This window comes from Vanellus vanellus (assembly GCF_965231255.1).
Source record: "Vanellus vanellus genome assembly, chromosome: 8".
NCBI classification, from domain to species: domain Eukaryota; kingdom Metazoa; phylum Chordata; class Aves; order Charadriiformes; family Charadriidae; genus Vanellus; species Vanellus vanellus.
The window spans coordinates 6,410,259-6,431,422 of record NC_138913.1 but is presented as its reverse complement, the minus strand read 5'-3'; the positions used below and the strand labels follow the sequence as shown (position 1 = coordinate 6,431,422).

The following is a 21,164-nucleotide window of genomic DNA, read 5'->3' as shown; positions in this document are numbered from 1 at the left end:
ACATTGCCACGCACCCAGAAAGGAGGGACTGAGCACGAACCTCCTTCAGGCACCGCGGGAAGAAAGTTGGGCAAAAGTCTCGTTTCACAAAAACCTTGCAGCTGGCAGACCAGGAGGACCCGTCCATCGGATGCCTTCTGGCTGCTGCGGCTCACACCTCCGAGCTGCAGATGCTAACCTGGCGTTTTACTCTGAAATACTCGGTAAAACTGGGCTGCGGGAAGAGCCGGGGAAACCACAGGAGGAATACGTTGCATGTGCGTCTCCATGCCCCACTGGAAGAGCCCAGTGGGATGATGATCTTAGTAGTTGGCAAAGCATTACATTGAGCTGGGTCATAGCTCAGCTGGAATGAAGGAAAGAGGGGGCAGGTGATGCTGTAGCCTCATGTTTTCCCCTTTTTGTCCTGTGCTTGCTGCTTCCTGCTGCTGAGTGATCTGATGCCTTGAGAAATCCACTGCTAATGCAGTTGCGCTACTGGCACACAGCACTGCTCACCCGAGGTGCTAAGGAAAACTGACTGGGCGAACTCCCCCTTAGTCTTGCCTGTGCAGAGGAAGAAGGTGGATCCCACCTGAACACGTTGGGATGCACTTCGCTTGCTTTATCTGTGCATTATCCGTGCATTACGGAAATGCTGCCCAACCTCATAAGGATGTCTCAAGCCACAACATTTTTTAGGCAAGTCTTAGAAACTCCGGCTGGGCTGATGTGCTTTTTCTTTTTTTTTTTAGCCAGACGTTTTACCTCCTATTTCCTCCTCGGAAGCCTTTTCTCCCTCCTTTATCCCTGCTGCAGCACAAGACACAGCACATCGTTGACCCCACAATGACTCCTGCTGCCATCCCTCCCATGGTGTGACCATCGCCTGGTCACCTCCCCTCACTGGTCCCATGGTGTGACCATCGCCAGGTCACCTCCCCTCGCTGCTCCTCCTTCCCTACCCTCTGCATCTGCCTTCCCTTCCTTTTGTCCAATGCTTAGACCCACAGGCTCCAGCTTCAGCTCGGGCTGCCTGAACCATAACAATTAATGATAATGATAAGGGGAAATAGATATTGCAGCGTTAACTGGAAGGTGCCCCACGGATCCGACCTCCACTTTGTGCCACTTAAGGTTTTGCTGGCTGGATGTGCTTCAGCCAAGATAGCGTGCAAGTCGGAGGTTGTGTTGTTTCTATAGCCTTGTTTGTGCTCGTTTTGCTTCTTTATGAGATACTTTTATGTGACAAAATCAAACTGCAAGGATTTTTCTTCCTTTTTTGGGGGATATGTTGGAATCATTGTAAAAGACTGCTCGCTGTTTGCTTGACTTTTAAGATTGGCATGTTCCTTGTTGTGATACCAGGCTACTTTCTAGCAGCTTTCTCAGGACAGAAACCCATTATTTATTTAGAGATGATACACCAGCATTGCTCAGTCACTGTGAGGTCATCACGACTGCCAGTGACCATAACGTAACAGAGGATGAAACACAATGAAAAGCATGAGAATAGATGGACCAAGGAGGAGCATAGGCTGCTGGTCTGGGTTTGGTTTTAGGGAAGGTTCATGTTCCTTTCCATGTGCCTGAACTTCTTTCCTTTGTAGACTTTACTCTCTTATTAAGACCCTAAAGCAAATTCTGGTCCCTTCTAAGTGACTGGAAGTGTAGCCACGAGGTCCGCTGGGACAAGCCTCTGCCCCGGTCTGTGCAGTGAAGCAATGAGATTGCACCGCAGGCTTTCCTGGAGTGACTGCTGGGATTTAACTAGAGGAGAACTGGGTCAATGCTGTCATGTGCTACAGCAGTGGGGGACCCGGGCCTGGCATGGGGTGTGCAAGGCGTGTGGGAACCAGGGCCCAGGCTGTGATGCATGGAAGATAGCAGCGGAGCTGGGGCGCAAGCTCTGGGTCAAACCGTTGGTCTATCTGCTGCAAACAGGTCTCCCCAGGTGAGACGAGCACGGCACGCTCAAAGGGTCTTCATGGCATCTACTGCTGGCAGTTAAATGTTACAATGGATTCTCTGAATGTAAAACAAGGGGGGAAAAAGAGATGGGTTCTTGCTTTCAGCAATGTTATCTATGTCTGTTACATAAAAGTGACAATGAACATCATCTACGGCATGTGTTGGCTTGCACTGTTGGGTTTTTTCCCCTCTGTACATCTCAGATATATGTCCAACTCTAGATGGGAGGTATTTTCCTGGCAGGGCATGTTTGCTCCGTGGGTGGTAATTGCTGTGCTAGCCCTAAGCTAAATCCCTTTGAAATGGATGGTCCAGAGGTGAGCCTGCGGGGCCAGGAGGCAGCCCTGGAGCTGTTGGGAGCTGGCTCTGCTTCAGGATGGACCCTCACTGGCGGCATGCCGGCATCTAACTTCAGCCGTCCCCACCAGCCACCTGTAAAAGCCCACCGTAAAGCATACCTCTGTGTGCATGGATGCGGGCGCAGCTTAGAACTTGGCCTCTCTAGGCATGATGCAGGAGGAGCATTTGGGGAGAGATAGGTTCAAAGCAGATTTGCCCCTGCTCTGGGGGCAGAGCCAGGCTGGGTTCCCTCCGGGAATGGGAGGATGGGACAGCAGAGGCAGGGTGGCAGGGAGGGTGCTGGCACCGGGGTCCTGAATGTCCCTGGCTCGGTCTTTGTCAGCTGGCCAGTCCATAGAAACAGAACAGCTCGAGCTATGGACACACAGTGGTCATACAGGTGGTTTAACGTGAGAAAGGCTGTCCAAAACTGCTTTGCTAAACTTCTGCTGAGCTTTGCCCTAATGCCTGAGGGGCATCAGTCAGTGGCACTGTCAGTAACTGGGCAGTGAGGGGTCATTTATTTAGCAACAGTCTGAGCAGCCAGTCTTTGTTTTCCTGTGTGTTACAAAGTGAATGAGACCAGAAAGCCTGATTCGATTACTGTAATGTGGCACATTCATTAGTTTAACAAAGCCCACAGCGCTAACATAAACCCTAGCTATACTCCTGAACTTCCTGGAAGATCTTCCTGGGGGTTCAGAGGCACGTAAGTAAAATGACTCTAAAAAACAGTTGTGAGCTGAAAGCCATGTCTATACTTAATCAGGTTTTCTCTCCTTGTTTTACCCCACACCTCTGTGAAGCTTCTGGCTAAACTATAGTAAAGACCACGTAGCTTGAAGCAGGAGCCACAGCGCTAGCACACTTCACACGCCACTAATTATTTTTCCCGGTCTGTTTCCAGCATGCTGTGAATTCTGTGGGCTAACGAGACGCACCCCAAGTTACAGATTGCACTTCCTCGCATCAGCTGCTGTATATGAGGGAAGTCAGTCTTCTCCGTCCAGGCTGGGACCTCCCACCAGGGACCCTCTTGGGCTACAACTAGACAACATGCCTTCATGTACTTTACTATTACAATTTCATTTATTTGTACGTTCCCCTGGAGATGATGCTTTGCTCATACCGGCATATTTCAAATCAATTCTGCTAACAGTTGCGGCGGGGCGGGCTGCAGCCCGGGATGGGATGTGTAGAGCCTGGCGCTGCAGAAGGCTGCAGCAACCCCTGTCCTCAAGCAGGGCTGTGGTGGAAGGATTAAGCCGATACGCTGAGCTGAACTATCACAAGCGCACTTTTACCATGTATGACGATGCAGGAAGGGGTCATGCAAGTTGGTTAAATCTGCAGATGTGTTTACTTTTGTCTTGTCACATCGGGCTGGTAATTAGGACTGTACACTTTATCTGTCCTTGCTACATGCAAGTTCCAGTTTAAACTTGTTCTTGAGACGCAGCTTGTTGAATCATTATTTTTATCTCTCAGCGTTACAGTTTTACTAAGTTGCTAATCATTAAGAAAATTTAAAAGACCGAGTCAGACTTATTAGCTAAATGGTCGTTGCACTTTAGTTAACATGCGAAATACATCCCCATACTGTGGTTGGCTAATAATGCAATATAATTAATAATACCTGAGAAAGCATCTCGTCAGCAAGAGCTTTGACAGTGTTTTCCTAATGTGCTGAGATGACAGCCATTAAGACTTTTCTGTTGTGTCAGATAAATGGCTAACGATATCTAGTTTCCCACTCTCCAGGCATAATTTTAAAATTAGTTTGACTTCCCTAATCCAATAAACTCAGGACATTTGGCCCCATTAACACTTCCCACACTAATTTATCACAGATGTTTCTGCCTCACTTCAACTTGTTTTTCATCACCGAGAAGCGCTACCCTCTGTCTCCCGAATCAAACAGCTGATGAGGAGGAGGCTGAACCGAGTACTGCATATGAAGGCACCAAGCCTTTGAGGTACAATGCATTTTCTGGGGTCCTCAATGTCCTCATCTTTCACTGAAATCTATGGGACAGGACATCAGGTCTAGATCCAGCAGCACATGTAAGCATGAGATTTCATTTAAGGTAACTGAACCTGTGCTCAAGTGTTCATTAAAATCTTGAAGGAACACTGGCAAGCGTTACCCAGAGGCACAGCCTGAATAGCTCTGCTGAAGGAATCTCCTCCCCAGCAAGATGGCAATAAATCCTGGCTGTAGATCAGCGATCCTTAAATTTTACAGGCTGTAGGTGCAACTGCAGACCCGAGGCTCGGATAGCACCTTGTGGCTTTGCCTCCCTGTATTCTGTTCAGGAATCAGAGTGGCTCTCTCGATTATGAAAAGCACCAGGTCATGGGTAGGGTATCACTGCACCAGCACCGTTGCAGCCCCAGGAGGAAGGAACAGCCGGAGTTACTATGTGATTTCCTTCTTCCTAGTGGGAGTCACAGGTGGTTCCCGCAAGATCAACGTCCCTGCGCTGTCACCACTTGCCTCTGGTCTCCAGCATGTGCTCAGGGTAATTCCCTGGGTAATTCAGACAGCGTGGCTCTCAGCGCACACCTCACCTTTGTCCAGCTGGGCGGTTATGCGGGCCACCAAAGAAGAGGTAAGGGTGACCACAGAGCAGGCAGAGCCAGTACTGCAGTAGCACCCCAGGGCACGCAGCCCCTAATAACTGTAGGAACCATCCAGCATCCCAGAACCCCTTTCTCAAGGCCGATGCAAATGCAAGGTGAGTCACTGGCACTGCATTCCTTCTTCCTAGGAAGCAGAAGGTGAACGGCGGATTAAAGCAGTGCCTGGAGCAGAGTGGGGTGCCTATGGCAAGGTCACTGCAGAGGATGTAAAATTGGGTTCGTGTGGAGAGACTGTACATAGGAGCTTGGAGGGTCTGCTGAGCGTGGCACTGCCGTATGGTGGTGGGGAATCACCAGCCCCCAGCCTCTCTCGCATCCTCCTGCTTGGGGCTGCGCCCAGAAGCCAGTGTGAACCCTCACCCCCAACAGTCAGGACACATTGGTGGGATCCCAGATAAGACAGCTCAGCAGCTGAAACAGAGACGCTTGCTCAAGTTGGAATAGGGTTGTTTACACTGCTTTGCTGATGACCTGTTATTTCTAATCTTGTGACCTGAACCAAGTCTTGCCTCCCTCTATGGTCCCATGGTGCTCACCCAGCGTTGAAGGGAGCGAGGCTGGGAGCGAGGCTGGGTAAACTACTCATCACCGCTCTGCAACTGGCCTCTCTCAGCTACCCTGAAGGGCTTTCCTCCAGCACCCTCTTCTGTCCTCCAGCCACCCAGGACACCACCCCTGGATGTCCCAGGACACAGCTGCTCTCCTAGATGTTCCCCCTAAGCTAGCAATGCACCAGCCGAGCAGCTGGAGGGAGGAGGCAGCATAAGCTAGGCTGCATTCACAGCTCGCGTTGGTGTCAACACTACCTCCTGCATTCCGGTGGGTTTGCTGGAAACAAGGTGGGATGCTTACCCCAGTGCTGGCTGAAATGCATACTCTCCAGGCAAGGTTTTAATGAGGTGTTTTAGGGTGTCAGACATTTGTCCAGAACGTAACTGAGAACAGATACAATTTGCTCACTTTAAACCTTCCAAAAGTTTCCTACCGCCAATTTCTGCAAAGCAATTCATATACAGACTTACACAGCAGCATCAAGCTTGATAACATACTGAGTCTGCTTGAAAGAAAAGTGCATGTGATCCAGCTGCGCAACACTCTACACACACACACACACACGTACAAAAGGAAATACATTTAAACATCAAAGGCCATGGTATTTACAAATATGCATTGAATTAAAATTGCTATTGTTGTTGAAAAGTGGGACAATCACATTAGTCCTATCAAGAAACACATTTCAGAAAACAAATGTTGATCCAGACAAAGGAATGATGCCCGCAAGCAATGATTTATGGAGCTTATTTCCAATTTTTTTATTGAATCCCTGATAAAGGCTGCCTTTGAATATTTGTGTCTCAAAAATAAATATACCTACAGCTGCACTTCAGCAAAAAGACCTGGTTTAGTACAAAGATAGAATCATAGAATCGTTTAGGTTGAAAAAGACATTTAAGATCATCAAGTCAAACTGTTAATCCAGCACTGCCAAGTCCACCACTAAACCATGTCCCTAAGTGCCACATCTACATGTCTTTTAAATACCTTCAGGGATGGTGACTCAACCACTTCCCTGGGCAACCTGTTCCAATGTTTGATAACCCTTTCGGTCAAGAAATTTTTCCTAATAATGAATCTAAACCTCTGCTGGCACAACTTGAGGCCATTTCCTCTTGTAGTATCACTGGTTACTTGGAAGAAGAGATCTACACCCCTTGTGTCATCCAAAATTAATCAGCTAATTGTGGAAAATCAACCAAATTCATAATCTGATACTTGAGAAAACAAATTATCATTAGTGCTTAGCCCCAGGCTGCCCTGGTTTGGAGAACAGGTGGTAGTTCTCTCACAAAGTATTTTATTCAAAGAAAAAAAAAGCCCTAGAGCATGTGCAACTAGTCATACACTTGCAGGTAAACAAACACACACTGCACGTGTAAAAACACTTAACAGAATGCCCCAGACTCTGCTTATCAACTGACACAGAAGAAAAATGGCAGTTCCCCAGGGTAAAGCGTATCATCTCTAGAGTGGACTGGGTGAGGCATCATCCACTGAAAACCCTGGTAACAGAAGAGGGCCCCTGTCTCGACCTGCTGCAGCATTACAAAGGGGCCCCGTGTAAATGAAAGCCAAACCTATCTCCTTGGGTACATGCTGCACAATTTGGAGTGGGATCTGTGTAACCAAAGGCAAGACCACAGGCAAACAAGTCACACAGATTAACATGAATTAAATAAAAGATCCCTTAGAAACCATTTTAAAACATGACTATAAAACTGTCTCCTGTAGCCATCCCATTAGAACAGCGACATTAACTCAGGATTTCGAGGCAGAAAACATAGGACAGCATGCTGCAGCCCACAGTGCTGATGGCAGACGCCAGCTCTGACAACTCTGCTGCACACGCCTCTGAATGTCTGTGTTTTTATGTTTGTCTACTGTTTAAAGCAAGTGATCCGCATGGCACCAGGCAGGGCCAGGCCCCATCCACCGGCAGCTCCACAGAACTACTGAATTCAGGTGAATTCGGTCAAACAGCTAAAGGTGCTACAGCATCTGACTCTGCAAGTTTTAACAAAAATAACTTTTTGGCCTTATTTTGCTCAGGATCGATCTGTCTGGCCTGGTAGCTGCATTCATCACCACACACCTCTCCTCAGACAGCTCAGGGGGTGGACGCCCGAGGTTGCGTTGTTAGCATTGCTGGTAAGGGGTAGGGCATGGAGCCATCCGAGTCTTATGTCCATTAATGAAAACAAGCTTTCACTGTGGCTTCTTGGCAGCTTCAGGCCCTTTTGACTGATTACTGTGCACTTGCAAAACACTCTTGTTTCTGATTATTCAAAAAGGGGAAACATTAAGCAGACAAAAGAGCTTTGTGTTCATAGAATAGTTTGGGTTGGAAGGAACCTTTAAAGGTCATCTAGTCCAACCCCCCTGCAATAAGCAGGGACATCTTCAACTAGATCAGGTTGCTCAGAGCCTCGTCCAACCTGACCTGGAATGTTTCCAGGGATGCAGCATCTACCACATCTCTGGGCAACCTGGGCCAGTGTCTCACCACCCTCATTGTAAAAAATGTCTTCCTTATATCTAGTCTAAATCTTCCCTTGTTTAGTTTAAAGCCGTTACCCCTTATCCTATTACAACAGGGCCTGCTAAAAAGTTTGTCCCCATCTTTCTTATAAGCCCCCTTTAAGTACTAAAAGGCCACAATAAGGTCTCCCAGGAGCCTTCTCTTCTCCAGGCTGAACACCCCCAACTGTCTTCAGCCTGTCCTCACAGCAGAGGTGCTCCAGCCCTCTGAGCATCTTCGTGGCCTCCGCTGGACTTGCTCCATCAGTTTCATGTCCTTCTTATGTTGGGGGCCCCAGAGCTGGATGCAGTTCTCCAGGTGGGGTCTCCCCAGAGCGGAGTAGAGGGGCAGAATCACAGCACGTCTCACGAAGATGCCGCATCCCGCCAGGCTTTAGAAACACTCATTTCTTCTCCAATTCGTTTAAAACCTCCTTTTCTCGACAGGAGGCCACCTGACCGCCCGTCGGGAGCAGCGCCCGCCGGAGCCTCCTCAGCACCAAGATGGCGGCGGGGGGCGGGGCCGGGAGGAGGCGCGCGGCGCCCCCTGGCGGACGAGGGCGGGGAGCGGAGGGGTTGCCCCGGTAGCAATGGCGCCGGCGCCGCGCGACGGGCGCGAGGGTGCGCTGAGCCCAACCGCTCTCCGTAGGCGCCGGCGAGGGGCGGGGCGAGCGCGCGGGGAGGAGGGAGGTGGGTGGTGGAGTGGGGCACGGGCCAATGAGCGCGGCGGGCGGCGGAAGCGGGAGGGCGGGGCTGGGCGGTGCGCGGTGCGCGCGCTCCTCGCCGCCCCTTCCCGCCGCAGTGGTCGGGCGCGTGTGCGCGGCGCCGTGCCCCCGCCCCGCCCCGCCACCGGCACCGGCCTCCCCCCCCTCCCCCCTCCTCCCTCCTCCCCCTCGGCCTCCCCGACCGTCCTCGCAAGGTAAGAGGAGCGGCGGCGCCGCTCGGGGCCTCCCTCCGGGGCTGCGCGCTGAGGGGACCCGGGAAGTGAGTGGGGGTGAGGCGAGCCCGGCGCCGCCACCGGGGGCGGGGGGGAGCCTCGGCACGTGGCGGCTCCCCGCCCGCCGGGCACGTGTGGCGGAGCGAGGCGGGCCGGGTCCTGGGGCGCCGCCATCGCGCTGTGCCCTCGCCGGGGAGGGGGGGTGGGAGGGGGTGGGGTTGGGTCCCCCCTTCACCTTGTCCCGGTGCTCTCCGCCGCCACCAGGGCTCCAAACCGACCTTCTCCTTTGCCTGCAGCCCCCATCCCGCCCCCCCCCCCTCTTCGCTGCCGCCATGGCCGACGAGCTCGATTTCACGACGGGCGATGCCGGCGCCTCCTTCACCTACCCCATGCAGTGCTCGGCGCTGCGGAAGAACGGCTTCGTGGTGCTCAAGGGGCGCCCCTGCAAGATCGTGGAGATGTCCACCTCCAAGACCGGCAAGCACGGCCATGCCAAGGTGAGCGGCTCCGCGGCTCCCGGCCCGCCCAGCCCCGAAGCTGGGGGGGGGGGGGGAGGTGTGGGGTGTCTGTTCTCCATCCTGCCCGTGCTTTTCTCGCCGCCGTGTCTCCTCTCCAATTCTAGAGTTAGTTCGGGGGGTTCCCATTGTAAAGGAGCACGGACAGGGAGTTGGGGTGGGTTTTATTGTTTTCTTAACTCCTTAAAAAGCTTTAACGCTGATAATGATAAAAACCTGTTTTTGTAGTGGGAGTAGAGTAGGTTCTGGAAGGGGGGGGCTGGTGAAATCGCTAGGGCGTGGTAGGGTTGTGCTGTCGTACCCACCGAAGCGGGTTTGTGTCTGTCTGCCTGTGCTGGCAGAGCGTCACTATTGCAGCGCTCGACATCACCGGGAAGCGTTGTGTTACGTAAACCAGAGGAGCCCAGCAGGCAGCCGGTACCTCCCTGGGCCCGCTCTGCCCCGGTTTTGCTGCCTTGCCTCGCTGCTTCTTTCCTTTTTTCAGTGCTGAGTGAGGAGTGCCTTCCCCCTCCTGCGTCCCAGCAGGGACATTCTTAGCTGCTCTCTGGGGCTGCAGTCCTGCTGCCTAAGCAGTTGGCTGATGCAGCTGTCCAGAGCTTGGACCAAGGCTAGACTCCCCCTTCGTTCATTCAGCAACACTTTATGGTGGGTACGTTAGAGTTTAGAGACAGATCTGTCACAAGCACGGAGTAATTAAGAGTTGAAAGTTTCCACAACCTTGTGTGATACATGTAGGTTGGTAAAGTATTTAGGATTTGTCAAAGCTAGAGTGTACCAAGCCCTTGCCAGTTTTTTCCTTTTTCTCTCCCCTTGCTTTTTTTTCATGGGTTGTTTTATTAGGCAGATCCAGTTTTCTTAAATACTGTAACAGTTGTGAGAGTGAAAGGACTTGAGCAGAGCAGGCTATGAACCGGTGCTGGCTGCAGTAGGCAGCCGCTGCTAGCATAAAGGGAGGTGGGAGCTGCTTTAATCTCTGCGCACAACCACCTCTTTTCCTCTTAACCTTAGCGTTGTCACTGACACTGTTGTTTCTCAGAACAGCTAGAACTAGAAGTAAATGTTTTCTTAACTGCTGTGTACTCTGAGCTCTAGCTTGCTGCTGTAAAACTACAGAAGGCTGTGTCTGGGGAAGATAACAGTGGCTGATCTTCATTCTCATGCAGTGTTTCTATAGTGTGCTATATGAAAGGGTGTGAGAGGCCTTCTCTTGGTGTTTGGGCTGCTTTCATACTGCAAGCAAAGTGTCTCAGCCTAATCTGGTATTACATGTGATCTATTGGAAAACGGCGTGAAACCAGCAATACCTACGGCAATGGCATCTTGCCTCTCTAGGATCAGCAGTAACTGACGTTATTTTTGTTCTCTTATAGGTCCACTTGGTTGGTATTGATATCTTCACTGGTAAAAAATATGAAGATATTTGCCCATCGACTCATAACATGGATGTTCCGAATATCAAGAGGAATGATTACCAGGTGAGTTAACAGTCACCATGTCCTCCCACACATTACGAGGCTTTATATTCCTAACACCACACGTAAACTCTCTTCATCCCAAAACTGGCCTCCCAATTAATAAAGTAGTGTTGTCAGAATTAATGGAACTTGCCTGTCTAGACATGATATTGCTGAATTCATAGCATTTACTGAATTGTTAAAACAATCGGAGATCTCCTTACTATACTAACAACCTCATGTTATAGTAGCAATCTTTAGAAATGACAGGTAATAGGCATAATTCAGAACCATGTTTTTTCTAGCTCGTGTTTTAAGGTCACTTTATTCTTTGTGATACTGGCATCCTTTAGAATCTGGAGAGAGGTTATCCCTGCTGCAAGTTATTATTAGTTAAAGGATAATTAAAATATTACTTCAAGTAAATTTGAATCTAAGAATATATTGTAATTTGTAATTTCGCCCTTACATAGTGTAGATTAATTAAGGAGACATTCTTAACCTGCATCTGATGCCAACTCTAACTTGCTACAGAGCTTTCTGCTCCCTGTGTGGAAGCTGGCTTTAGTTGATCTCTAGTGATTTTGGTGCTCCTGAGCTCTGCTCTGAAATACATGGATGAAGGGAACTTGGCAATCTTTTGTAACTTCTGTAATGCCTTCTGTGATATGGACAGTGAGCTCTTCAAAGCAGCACACTACAGGTTCTGAGTTTTAACGTGTCAACTATCTTCCTGTTGTCTTGGGAGTGGTTCTGGTCAGGAACTGATACATCCGCGTCAGTTGGAAAGTTGCAATTGCTGGACAAAGCCAAAGTTCAGAGTGTTAGAAATTCTTCAGGACAGCTGATGCTGTTTAAATGAAGTGTGACTAGGCTGTCTTAGGGCTCAGACCTTCCAGGAGATTCTTAATGTTATCATAGTGATCTTCCTCTTGTGTTCTTGGGCCCTTATCGCTACTGAAATTCTTGCTGTTTATCAGACTTGTTAGAGCTGCCTTTTGGGTTTACTGGTACGTGTTGCAGGTTCCCTAACCTGCTCTGTCAAAATAGCTGTTCCCCGTAGTTGGGGCTTTTGGTTAGCCTCTAAACAGCATTATAAAAGTGGTCCAGGGCTTGGTGGATGTTCCCTAATTTATTCATTAGCCTTTAATGTAGTGATGGTATTATTGTACAAATGAAGATATACAAGTGTGCAGTTCAACCGTTGTGTACTTTGTGCACTTCATAAAAGCAGCGCTGTTCAGCGAACACCATTCCAGTTACTGTTTCTAATTCATGGATGTAAAAAGCTGAACCAGTGACCTGGAAGGAGTAGATCTTCTAACTCACAAGGATGGGTTTTGCAGTGCCCCATGTACTAGGAAGTAACCAGCAGGGTTCTGGTGATTCTTGATAGCAGACTGGCTTTTGCTACAGTTACGTTTAACTCTCAGTAGTCTCAACTGTTGTTAAAAATTGACTTAAATTAGGTTCTTAACTGTTACAAACACAGTACTAAAGAATTAGTGTAACAGAGTTCACTGTGCCTTCTGCTTATCTTCAGCTACTGCCTACTAGTGACTACTGATGTTAAATTTCCTAAAAGTGAGCTTCTCTTCACAGCTGATAGGTATTCAGGATGGGTATCTCTCCCTGCTGACAGAAAGCGGTGAAGTTCGTGAGGATCTAAAGTTGCCAGAAGGGGATCTTGGCAAAGAAATAGAAGGAAAATTTAATGCCAATGAAGATGTGCAGGTAAGTAGAGAGGGCAGACAAGAAGAGTTATGCTTAATTCCACTTGATTATACAATGAACTTGTCTTATTCTGATATTGTCCATTTGTGTCTCTCTGTGAGGAGCAGGTTAGAAGCACAGGAATTAGTCCTTTGAGATGTAGAAGGACTTTTGTACTGGAGCACTATTAGGGCATTGAAGCCCATCTCAGTTGACAGAGACGTGATCTCTCAAATGCCTAGATAAATCCTAACAGTGCTGTCTGCACGGTGTGGATTGGCGCCTCCAGGCTTTCTTAATCGGCACCCAGATGTAGCCTGACTAGTGTGATTTGCTATGTTAGCAAACCTGCCTGCAAGTATCTCTGCAGACTGTAGTCTATACTGGGCCACACCAGTTGCTAGTTTGACTCTATTGCAGGAGCTTGTTCATCTTCCTCTGTTGTACAGACCTCAAGCTGCCAGTCAAGGCATGGCAAAGAGCAAATCAGTGGGACGGGCAGATACTGTAGAAATTCTTCTAATGCCTGACCAGCTTCAGCTTCCTTTTTTCCTGTCAAGAGGGATAGGATAGATATTAAAATGTGAAAGTCTGTAGCATCTAGGAGTGCTTCCTCTGGCGTGGGTTGGACCTCACCTATCTGTCTTTTCTTCCAGATATCCGTCATAAGTGCAATGAATGAAGAATGTGCTGTAGCCATAAAGCCTTGCAAATAAAGAGGATCGCCAGGCTCGGGCAGCTGCTCAGGTCTGGACCAACCACAGATCTATAAATTTGGTTCCTATTGTCACCAAAGCTCTGGCCTTCACAAGCAACCTCATTTCTTTTTTGAATTGTTAAAAAGCAGTGCTGGATTCTGGATTAGCGTTGCAGGCTAACTGGCAGTTTTCAAAATCACTGAGATTTTAATTCCTTAATTGTAACTATTTTAACATTCCTGTGGGTTTCAGCTATGGATCTAAGAAACCAATCAGGTGTTACTAGTGGATATATTTTTATTTGCTTGAGCAAAACAGCGTTTGTCTGTATGAACAGACAAAATACAGTATTCAGGGGCTTTTAGATAAGCTGGTAGGTATCTAGGATTATAAAGTGACCTAGAGCACAAATAGTATTTTTCTTGACCTGTTTAGGTAGAACTGACAATAAAAGTAGCAATTTTTTTTTTTTTTTTAAAGCTTAAGTATTTTGTGGATTGGGACTCTTGCAGAACTGTAGGTGCCAATCGCAACTTTTAGACCAAGAAACTCAAGTGATCAAAAATGCCAGCTGGCTTGACCAAGCCCCGGTGGCCATGTGCAACTTAACTGTATTACCTCTGTATTCTTCTTTGCCAACTTGTTGGCTTATTGTAACGATAAAATGGTGTCAAAGCCTACCTGTGGTTTAGGCAGGCAGTTGGAATATTGGGTAGATAAGACAGATAGGTCAAGGGGACGCAAAGGTGAGAATGGATGTTAAAGCTATAGACTTTCACTCGAGGCCTTTGTCAGACTTGAAAAATAAAATAGAAAAATGCAGTTCAATTGCTTTCCTTTATTGTATTTATCTTAAACTATAAAAGGCTGACAAACTCCATGGGAATCTGTTGCAGTGCTTCCAGCTTTAGGTTTTAATCTTCAGGTTCAGACCATATTTTTGTAGCAGAGGGACCACATGTTTTTCAAAAAGTGGGATAAACTGTAGCATTGAGCCTAAACTAAATGCATGTGATTCTTTTTTAAAAAAATTGAACTATTGTGTTTTCAAAATATAGACTTGACAGATAATACTGAACAACCATGGCTTAACTATAAAAGTAAATAAACTGCTACGTAGTTATGAAAGCTAGCTTCTCTCCAAGGGAGTTCTGAGTCATTGAAACACACACGCATGCCTCTAACTATTTAGTAGCTTAACAGGCAAACATAAGGCTTCACAGAACTAGTCATGGAAGGATAACTAGCCTACTCCTGTTTAAGGCATTCAACCTGAATTCTAAGACTTGGTGACTCGTCATGAGTGGGAAACTTGCTTAGACCTGTCTTCACAGTTGATAATTTTTTTTCATGAACTTGCCTTAAACTTCAGTGGCTGTTGGCTAATGGAGGACAACTTGTAAACATGTGGTGTGCTTCCCTGGATAGCACCCACAATTCACACTCTGTTGGCAGTGAGAGTCAGACTTCACGATGCTGTTAACTGCTTAAAATGTTTTCGGCTTAATAGTATGTACTCTCTAATCCCCAAAGGGCTCATGGCAACTGTCCTGAACTGCCCTTGTATGTACTGTGGCAGGGCGTAGCAAATGATGGAGGTTCTAATGTAGATGGCAAACCCACGCATATTCCATAGACTTCTCCTGACAGGGAAAGCAGTACAGTGACGGTAAGACAGCAATAAATATACTCTGGTAATAAAGCACAGTTACCTGGAACACCTGGCAGAAGTAGGATACTGCCACACGCTCTCGCCTAGCACAACGCACATTGCAAGTGAACTCTATAAATAGCACCTCGACTGGAATGGCAAAACCGCTTTTAAAAAAAGCTGTAGATGCAAGAGATTGTTCTGAATTCATTTCAGTTTTGAAGTGCATGGTTAATAGTTCAAGCTAGTCTGCACTATACTCCTTTCTGCCTCCATCAAATTGGTAGCTGAAAGACAAGCTTTGTTGGCTTTGGAGGGGACTGTGAAACCATTGATGATGGTCTTGACAGCGAGCAGAGCTGCGTGATGTCGAATGGGAAGTCACAGGTTGCTATGTCAAACTAATGCAAGTTCTAATGCTATCACCGCATTGCAAATACTTCTAATATGCTTGAAAACTACAAAACTTGGATTTGTCCTTGTTCTGGTAGTGCTTTAGTCCAGTTTCAGGTGCCTGTCTGTCCTCGAAAACCTTGTTGGAAGACAGGTATTTGAAGCCACTGGCCTACAATCTAAGCATGTACTTAGACTGTAAGCTCTCCAGGATGAGGGCTGGGCTTTCTCCTGTTCCTATAAGCAGGGTCCTGGTCTGGCTAGAGTTTTCAGGTACTACAGCAATCTAAAGATAGAGGATTTATGTCCTCCAGCTTGCTGGAAGAGCCCTCCTTGGGACATATGGATGTCCTTCTATTGCAACCTTCAGTTCTGCAAGATTTAAATGATTAAGTACTTCATTATAGGTTTGTTCTTATATACTTAGTTGTCTTTTGTGAAGCGCTTCGAACACTATGGAAGTGCAGAGCATTGGCTCATCATGCATGAAGTTTCCCATAGGTCATACATAAGCATGAGTCTTAAGCATAATCTCCAAGTTCCAGTAAGGTTAAAAGTTGCTTCTAAATTAGAACATGTATTTGAGGCATTTTTTTTCCAAAGTAAGATGTTTCAGTTTACTGTCAGAATTGTTTGCAACAAACTTTGTTTGTGATCAGTAGTCCATATAGATGCGTATTTTTAAGAACCCTAACCAAATATTTAGGGAAATTCTCCTGTCATAGCTTTACTTTAAAACAAATCTTACCAATATACTTGTTCTGTAGTTCTGTCTTAACACTTAAATTGTGTCAAAACCGAAAACTATAAACTTCTAATACCTGATGGCAATTGCTTAGAGTAAAGGCTGTGAAAACTAGGAGGTGAAGAAAAGTATTTCCACTCCAAATAATGCATTTTTTTTATGGCTCCAATTCATTGAGTTTCTCTTACTACTTTACAGAATTGGAAAGACTGCAGTGTTTCCTGCCTCAAATGTTGGCAAATAATACTTTAAGATTTCAATAGATCCTTCTAATTTTTGCTTATAATGGTGGTTTTTTCAACTAGGCTCTTGCTAGTTGAGCCATGTTCTCAGGGCTGTTTTTTTTAAGAAGTTAGCTGAATTTCATTGTTTTAACGTAACTGCTTTCAAGCCTCTTGCAGGTTTTTCTAATCCACGATGTACCCAGAAATGGTGCACAGTCTGTAGTTTCACAATACAGGTAATTTTACATAATCTGTAAAGAAGTCAAATTTGTTGACAGTTCAGACTCTTATGGTTACTGCAGGTCAGTCTCACAGAATTCAAAATTCAATAAATCCCACCTTTTTTGGTTGAGTAATTTAGAATGTAGTTTGTTACAGTAGAACTAAACTTCAGGAAAAAACAAAAGACCTTGTTAAGGATATTTTGAGTATCTCACTTGTACGCTGAGAATGTTAATGAAGGTGTAGATCCTGGAGGCGTTGTGCTGGGAGTGCGCTGGAGTGTTCAGTTCAGCACAGTACGCTGAGAGCATCAGAAGTCTCTCCAGCATCTGCAGTCTGGCCCTGCAGTATTTGGCATCTGAGATTAACATGGTTTTTGAACTTAGAACGAAATGTTTGCTGTGTATTGCTGTAAACCTCTGTTGTCCTGTGCTGTATCTTGTAAGCGCAACTGTTGTTTGGTGCGGCTTTCGAAATGCAGGGGGAAAGAGGAATGATGGCAATGACTCGTTTTACTGATCATAGCAAAAACCAAACCCTGTAAAGTCTGTGAACCGGGAACGGTAATCCTCATGGTTCAAATGTGTATCTGTTTTGGAAGCTGTATTGTTCTCAACACTATGGAAACAATCGGGGGAAAGATGTAAATGTATGTTTTGCTCCAGAACTAATAAAGATGTCAGTGCTGTGGGGAGCTGGGTGCTGGTTACAGGGACCGCTGGAGAGTCTTTAAATCTTCAGTGAGGTTCTTGATGGATCCGCACGCTCCGGCTCTGCCTAGTGGCAGTGAGGATGCTCTGTCCTGCGGGCCTTGGGTCCCCGCGGCCAGCCAGCGCCCTCCGCTTCCCTGAGGAGAAACACCTCACCGCCAGAGCGGCGCGGCCTGCCGCTTGTACGAGAGCAAGAGCTTGCGTTCCTGTCCCAACAGAAATTAAAATCAGAAAATAAAGTTCAATAAAAAGGTGACTCGTTCATGCTAAAGACGTGTGGCGCCTATTTGTTCCTCTGAGGTACCGTGGGCCCCCGCCCCCCCCCAGCCTCCCAGCATGCCCCTGGCCGCGCAAGCGCGCTGTGTCGCGCTTGCGTGATGACGTTGCGGTCGGTATAAAAGCGTGGCGCGAGGGCAGGACGCTCTTTTCTGCGGGAGCGGCGGGGCGGCAGCATGGCGCCGGTGAGGGCGCAGGCCGCGGCCGCGGGGCCGCTCTGCCCCAAGGGGGGGCGGCTGTGGGACGGGGGAGGGGGAGAGGTTCTCCCGGGCGCGGTGAGGGCTGCGTGAAGCGGCTGGTGGGGAGCTGGCGGCTTTCTCGCCGCCGGTGGCGAGGGGGCCTCGAGTGGGTGGCGGCCGGCCGGGGCCCAGGCCGGGGCGAGGTGGCTGCAGTGAGCCCCGCTCTCCAGGCGGTGTCGGCCTGGGCTGGCGCCCGCCGACCCGAGACCATCCTCTGCCCGGTCCCCCCATTGCTCTGATAAAAGGTTTTCGGGTGTGGGTCGTTAACGTTGGGTGTTTTTTTTTACTGTTTTAGCAAAAGGACAGGAAGTCTAAAAAGTCAACCTGGAAGTTTTGCCTTGACTTGACCCATCCTGTGGAAGATGGCATCTTTGATTCTGGAAATTTTGTAAGTTGTGGTTTTGCTTATACTTCTGGTGCGTGGTATAATAACAGCCTTAGTACAGTAGGATGACTTCGTTATTTTAAAGGGTGGCAGAGCACTGGCACAGGCTGCCCAGAGAGGTTGTGGGGTCTCCGTATCTGGAGATACTCAAACCCCGCCTGGATGCGTTCCTGTCCAACCTGCTCTAGGTGAACCTGCTTGGCAGGCGGGTTGGACTAGGTGATCTCCGAAGATCCCTTCCAACGCCTACCATTCTGTGAATTACTACTGAAAAGTTATGTTTTAAACTAGTAAAACCAATAGCTGCTCTTTAAATTATCAGTACTTTTCAAAAGTTTCTTAGGTTTAGATGTGTTCTATAGACGAGATGGTTCATACCTGTCCACAAAGAGAACTATTTTAAATTGAATCCTGTTGTAGCACAGGGGTGATTTTTTTAATTGCGCACTGTAAAATCTTCATGCATTGTAAATATTTGCTATCGGGATGTAAGTAAACGGTGATTTTTAATACTGCTCTATGGCTAGGGTCCCTTCCCTAGTTCATACCTAGGGTGCCATTCCCTAGTGTTCTATTTCTTTAATGTTGAAACAGGAACAGTTCCTAAAGGAGAAGGTTAAGGTCAATGGAAAAACTGGGAACTTGGGCAACACCGTTCACATTGAACGTCTGAAGAACAAGATCACAGTGACATCCGAGAAGCAATTTTCTAAAAGGTTGGCATAGGTTTCCTTTTGTTCTATTTGTGTCAGTGGATTTTGAACAGTGCTGTGCCGAACATGATGCACTTCTGATACATACAGAGAAGGTGTTAGCTCCAGTCTTCATAGCACTTGTAAATATTAGTGAAAGACATAAACAGATTTGTGATATTAAATATTTTTAAAACTGCATTTTAAAATTCGGGACTTGATGGCAAATTATTGCTCCCTCTAATATAAGCATAGTAATACAGAGATGCTTTATGTGGGTTGTTAGAAGTGTATCAAGGAAAGACAGGCTTTTGAAAGTCAGACTGAATTCATGTCACAGGTGGATGTTCTATTACTTAATTGATTGTCTTAAAATGTATATGTACGCAATACATGTTGCAGAAGAACCCCTTAAGTCAAATGAAGCCATAAGCTGCTTTGTATGTTAGGGCATGCAGCAGGTGAGTACGCTGATGAGAGGTACAGTTCCTTCCCTGCATCCCCCCCTTCATTTGCTGATACAGATGCACCACTATCTGTTATGTTAGACCAAGGTTTAGAAGCACTTCTCAATGCTTTTGAGTTACTGGCATTGTGCTGTGTAGTCAAAAAGCATCAAGTAATAAATTCTTAAATATTTGGAATGAAAATACACTTACCATCTGTTACATATGATAACTTTTTATTTCTGGATGTAATTAGTGTGTAGCTGCCCTGCTAGAGCCGTGTCTTGGATGGGGTGCAGATAGCAGTAAGAATTGTTAAATGAGAAAGTTAGATGTATATTTACTCTTTTTAAGGTACCTAAAATACCTCACAAAGAAGTACCTCAAGAAGAACAATCTGCGTGACTGGCTTCGTGTCGTTGCGTCTGACAAGGAGACGTACGAACTACGTTACTTCCAAATCAGTCAAGATGAAGAAGGATCAGAGTCTGAAGAATAACTGAAACTTGGCTTTATACTCAATACAGTGTACAAAAGACTAGAACATCTATTTATAGGAACACTTAACTTATTGGTGAATAAAGATTTTGTACCCTGTTTAACAGAGCATGGTTAGTTTTCCAGCCTTTTTCTTAAATTCTAATTAAAAACCATCACAGGGAATAATTTGATTTGCAGTTTTCCTTCCATTGCTAGAAATCAGAGCTGTTCCACGTGGCGTCGGTGAGAGTCCAAATAGAAAAGAAGGGAGCTTAATGTTGACAATGACCAAATCCTATTAAATCCATATGGATGTTTGTACTTTTATAATGGTGGATTTTATGGTTCTTGTATTTGATTTCTGGGATTATTTCTTTAATACAAGTGTTTCTTTAGTGCAAGTGCTGGGTACTTCATTGAAACACAAATCACTCCAGATCCTCTTAACTAGGGTTTTTTTCATATAATATCAAAAGAAATTTGATTAGTTTTCACTATGAAAAAGCGGTATTTGTGAGCGTGTAGTTGCAGTATGCATATGCATTTCAGTACCGTATTCTGTCAAACTGGTAGTATACTCTGCGTGTGAATAATTAGAATATTTACTCTCAGGTTCCAGCGGTGAGCTCTGGAATTAGTAATGCTGTATTTGTTTAATACCATAAAAAAAACATGCACGTAGGCTCTGATATTGAACTTTGTGCTTGAACAAATATGCTAGTTTAGGCTCAAGTGTGCCAACTAAATTGTTTAATTTTCTGATGTTTTTTTTTATTATTATTTCAGCGTTGTTTTTGCTGCTAAACCCCTGAGAGAGACTATTAAGAGAGTTGCCAAACACAAAGCAGTGCATCAACAGCTGCATGACACCCGCTTGTGCTACCTAGATTTCAATGTAAAGCACAGAAGGGGAGATGAATGTTGCCAGCAGCCTTGAGGTCCCCTTTGTCACTTTCCAGTTGGCCCGAGCAGCTGTTCCTGATGTGCGCGGCCCAGGGAGACAGGAGGAAGCAGCAGTGGGAGAAGAGCTACTTGTGTCATCTCTGCCTTGTTGATGTGTTTCGTTTTGCTGTTTCGGAGCTAGGAAAGGGAAGGGAGCAGGGTGCATACCTGGCTGCCAGGCTAAGGTTTATTTCCTAGCTTGTGTATGTGGAGCTTTATATGCTTCAGTGGAAATAAAACATCTGATGTCCTCCCCCTCACCGAGGGCACTGGGTAGTGCCAGAGTGCTGCCTTGAAACTTCCTATTGGAATAAAACCAGGCGGTTTTGAAGCAATAATTAGAGGTAGCTGGGTTCTTTCTCTTCTGGAAATCCAAAAGGTTGCGCGTGCTTTCTGAAAGTAGCTACGGTATTGGTAGTTAGTACTGTGTTGAAC

At 46.7% G+C, this 21,164-nt stretch overlaps 2 protein-coding genes across 2 annotated transcripts; both read left to right on the top strand.

The window, feature by feature from the left end:
* Window positions 1-8,841: 8,841 nt before the first annotated feature.
* EIF5A2 (eukaryotic translation initiation factor 5A2) lies at window positions 8,842-14,544 on the top strand. The gene is made up of 5 exons (XM_082486812.1): window positions 8,842-8,926; window positions 9,241-9,441; window positions 10,830-10,934; window positions 12,516-12,647; window positions 13,283-14,544. The coding sequence occupies exons 2-5, from the start codon at window positions 9,277-9,279 to the stop codon at window positions 13,340-13,342; spliced, it is 462 nt and encodes a 153-aa protein (XP_082342938.1). The 5' UTR covers window positions 8,842-8,926; window positions 9,241-9,276; the 3' UTR covers window positions 13,343-14,544.
* A 3,137-nt stretch (window positions 14,545-17,681) lies between these two features.
* On the top strand, window positions 17,682-19,913 carry RPL22L1 (ribosomal protein L22 like 1). The gene is made up of 4 exons (XM_082487330.1): window positions 17,682-17,730; window positions 18,080-18,172; window positions 18,764-18,885; window positions 19,662-19,913. The coding sequence occupies exons 1-4, from the start codon at window positions 17,722-17,724 to the stop codon at window positions 19,804-19,806; spliced, it is 369 nt and encodes a 122-aa protein (XP_082343456.1). The 5' UTR covers window positions 17,682-17,721; the 3' UTR covers window positions 19,807-19,913.
* Window positions 19,914-21,164: the final 1,251 nt, after the last annotated feature.

Excerpts from the sequence above, each read along its gene's own strand:
- EIF5A2 (XM_082486812.1), top strand. The coding sequence starts at position 9,277 with ATGGCCGACGAGCTCGATTTCACGACGGGCGATGCCGGCGCCTCCTTC. Across the intron at positions 9,442-10,829 it reads GCAAGCACGGCCATGCCAAG|GTCCACTTGGTTGGTATTGA; the intron begins GTGAGCGGCTCC and ends GTTCTCTTATAG. Across the intron at positions 10,935-12,515 it reads TCAAGAGGAATGATTACCAG|CTGATAGGTATTCAGGATGG; the intron begins GTGAGTTAACAG and ends TTCTCTTCACAG.
- RPL22L1 (XM_082487330.1), top strand. Across the intron at positions 18,173-18,763 it reads TCTTTGATTCTGGAAATTTT|GAACAGTTCCTAAAGGAGAA; the intron begins GTAAGTTGTGGT and ends ATGTTGAAACAG. Across the intron at positions 18,886-19,661 it reads GAGAAGCAATTTTCTAAAAG|GTACCTAAAATACCTCACAA; the intron begins GTTGGCATAGGT and ends ACTCTTTTTAAG.